The sequence below is a fragment of the Zea mays genome, chromosome 6 (genome assembly GCF_902167145.1).
Source record: "Zea mays cultivar B73 chromosome 6, Zm-B73-REFERENCE-NAM-5.0, whole genome shotgun sequence".
NCBI classification, from domain to species: Eukaryota; Viridiplantae; Streptophyta; class Magnoliopsida; order Poales; family Poaceae; genus Zea; species Zea mays.
In genome coordinates, this window is record NC_050101.1 from 118,422,291 (window position 1) to 118,424,340 (window position 2,050).

The following is a 2,050-nucleotide window of genomic DNA, read 5'->3' on the forward strand; positions in this document are numbered from 1 at the left end:
ATCAAGTACCTCATCTTCTGTTATCCCAACACCAGAGCCCATAAAAAGACTTGGGGGAGTTGTTTTGGTGGAGTGAAAGGAGAGTAAGAAAGAAAAATAGGAAGTGGTAGGAGTTAGGGCTGAAAACAAGCCTAGCCGAGCTCAACGAGCTGCACCTTGATGAATAACATTGTATTATATAGTGAATTAATAGTATATAAGTGTGGATTATATAATCACTATTCATTTATTGAACATTAGAAGTAATTTAAATTATAAATTGTGATATATCCATCATTATTCTATAGGTTTATTAGAGCAACTCCAAGAGATTAGCTAAAAAGACTAGTCAAATGTACTGATTTAGCTACTCTCTAAAATCAAATTTTCAGAAAAAGTGTAGGTTAATCCAATAGACTCGGTAAACTTACAGATTGAATGGAGAGTGAAGCAGGTTATCCAAAAATAGAGAGCGAAGGTGGAGGAATAGAGAGCCACTAAATTTGAAGAGTCATTTACAAAATCTATTAGATATAGCTAAATTTACCTTTAAAAACCCATATAACTAGTCTCTTGAAGTTGATCTTAATTTGACATAGTTTACGAGTCGGCTCATGAGCCAAAACAAGCCGACTCAGCTTGCTACATCAACGAGCTTGAAAATCCAGTTCGACTCAGCTTGTTTGAGCCTCGCGAGCCGCTTTGAGCCAAGCAGTTCGTGAGCTTCCGTTTTTTTTTCAAGCCCTAGGAGGAATGAAAGGGAGAGTGAAGGCTTGAAAAAATATAGTACAAGTGTTTTATCTGGATGTTGCAAAAATATACTCGAATATTGTATAATGATGCAACGAGTATATAGATATAGTTAAGTCGCATCAATCCGGGCAGAGTATCGCAAACTAAATCAGTACCCAACAGCCTTTAAAACAGATCGGAGCAGCTGACCTCGCCGTCACAGTCACACCATGGAGACGGCGGCGCCGCCGCGGCCGTCCCCGTCCCCGTCCTCGCGCGCCTTCCTCTCGCGACGGCGGCGCAGGCGGCGGAGCAGGGCGAGCGCCAGCGCCGCGGCCGCGACGCCCAGGAGGTCGGCCGCGGCGTCCTTGGGCGAGGCGCCGGCGGAGCCGAAGAGCCGGGCCTCGTCCGCGGCCTCCTTGGCGGCGCCGGCCGCGAGCGAGGCCGCGGAGCCGACAGCCGCAGCGCGGCGGCGGAGGCCAGGGCGGGCGCTGCGGGCGGCGAGCGCGGCGGAGAGCAGGGCGATGAGGAGGCAGGCCACGGCGTGCTGCAGCTTGTCGGGGGCCACCCAGTCGTCGTCCCACTCCATCCGCCACCACGGAATCGGTTCAGTATGTCTGTCTGTTTCCGACCGCGACCTCGACTGTCAGTCCGTCAGTCTCTCCCCGTCTCCCGCAGCTCCACAGTTCAGTCGCTGGGTCAGGTACTCAGGTTAGGTTGGGTTGGGTTGGGTTGGCGGCAGGACGGAGGGGACTGTGTTGTAATCTTTGTGTGGATCTGCGAGGAAGGAAAGTCGGCTCAAGAGGCACCGCACGAGATTGTTCTACCGTTCCTCCTCGGCAACGGCAAGTCGCATCATGGATTCCTTGGTGCCGAAGCATATCTGACACGCAAAGGCCAGCCGAACGGTGCCACATGTGCAAGCACGCAATCGAATAAATTCAGCATGCCCATAGTGGTGCGGACTGGGTAGGGGAGGCATCGGCGCGTCACGTAGCCGGACGGATCGCCAGACCTGTGCGTGTCGCGCCGGACGGAGGACGGCCGGAACTGAAGTTAGCCCGTCTAACTTATATTAGAAAAAAAAAGATTAATTGTATACATGTCACTTAACTCTACAAAATTAGATGAATAATTCATTTTGATGCCATGAATTGGCTTGAAAATAAACTAGTTTTTAATTTTTCAAAATTTTGAGTGGTATGTTTTCAACTGACCCGTAGAAAATAAAAGGGTTAGAACACAATCTAATTTGGAACCGATAAGCCGATTTCGTATTCTGTTCCGTTTGTTCCGTGCAAGCAAATTTCGGTACAATCGATCGATGCAAGAAAAAAAC

General features: G+C 49.1%; 1 protein-coding gene across 2 annotated transcripts; it reads right to left on the reverse strand.

Annotated features, from left to right (window-relative positions):
- Positions 1-364: 364 nt before the first annotated feature.
- On the reverse strand, positions 365-1,510 carry LOC100275451 (uncharacterized). Of its 2 annotated transcripts, XM_008649405.4 has the most exons (2): positions 922-1,510; positions 365-723 (listed from the first exon to the last, which is right to left on the reverse strand). In XM_008649405.4, exon 1 carries the CDS (start codon positions 1,298-1,300, stop codon positions 935-937), a length of 366 nt encoding a protein of 121 aa, XP_008647627.1. In that variant the 5' UTR covers positions 1,301-1,510; the 3' UTR covers positions 365-723; positions 922-934. The 2 variants fall into 2 exon arrangements, with proteins under 2 accessions (XP_008647627.1, NP_001142990.1); NM_001149518.1 differs by lacking the exon at positions 365-723 and having other exon boundaries at positions 809-1,393.
- Positions 1,511-2,050: the final 540 nt, after the last annotated feature.

Coding starts and splice junctions, on each gene's coding strand:
- LOC100275451 (XM_008649405.4), bottom strand. CDS start 1,300: ATGGAGTGGGACGACGACTGGGTGGCCCCCGACAAGCTGCAGCACGCC.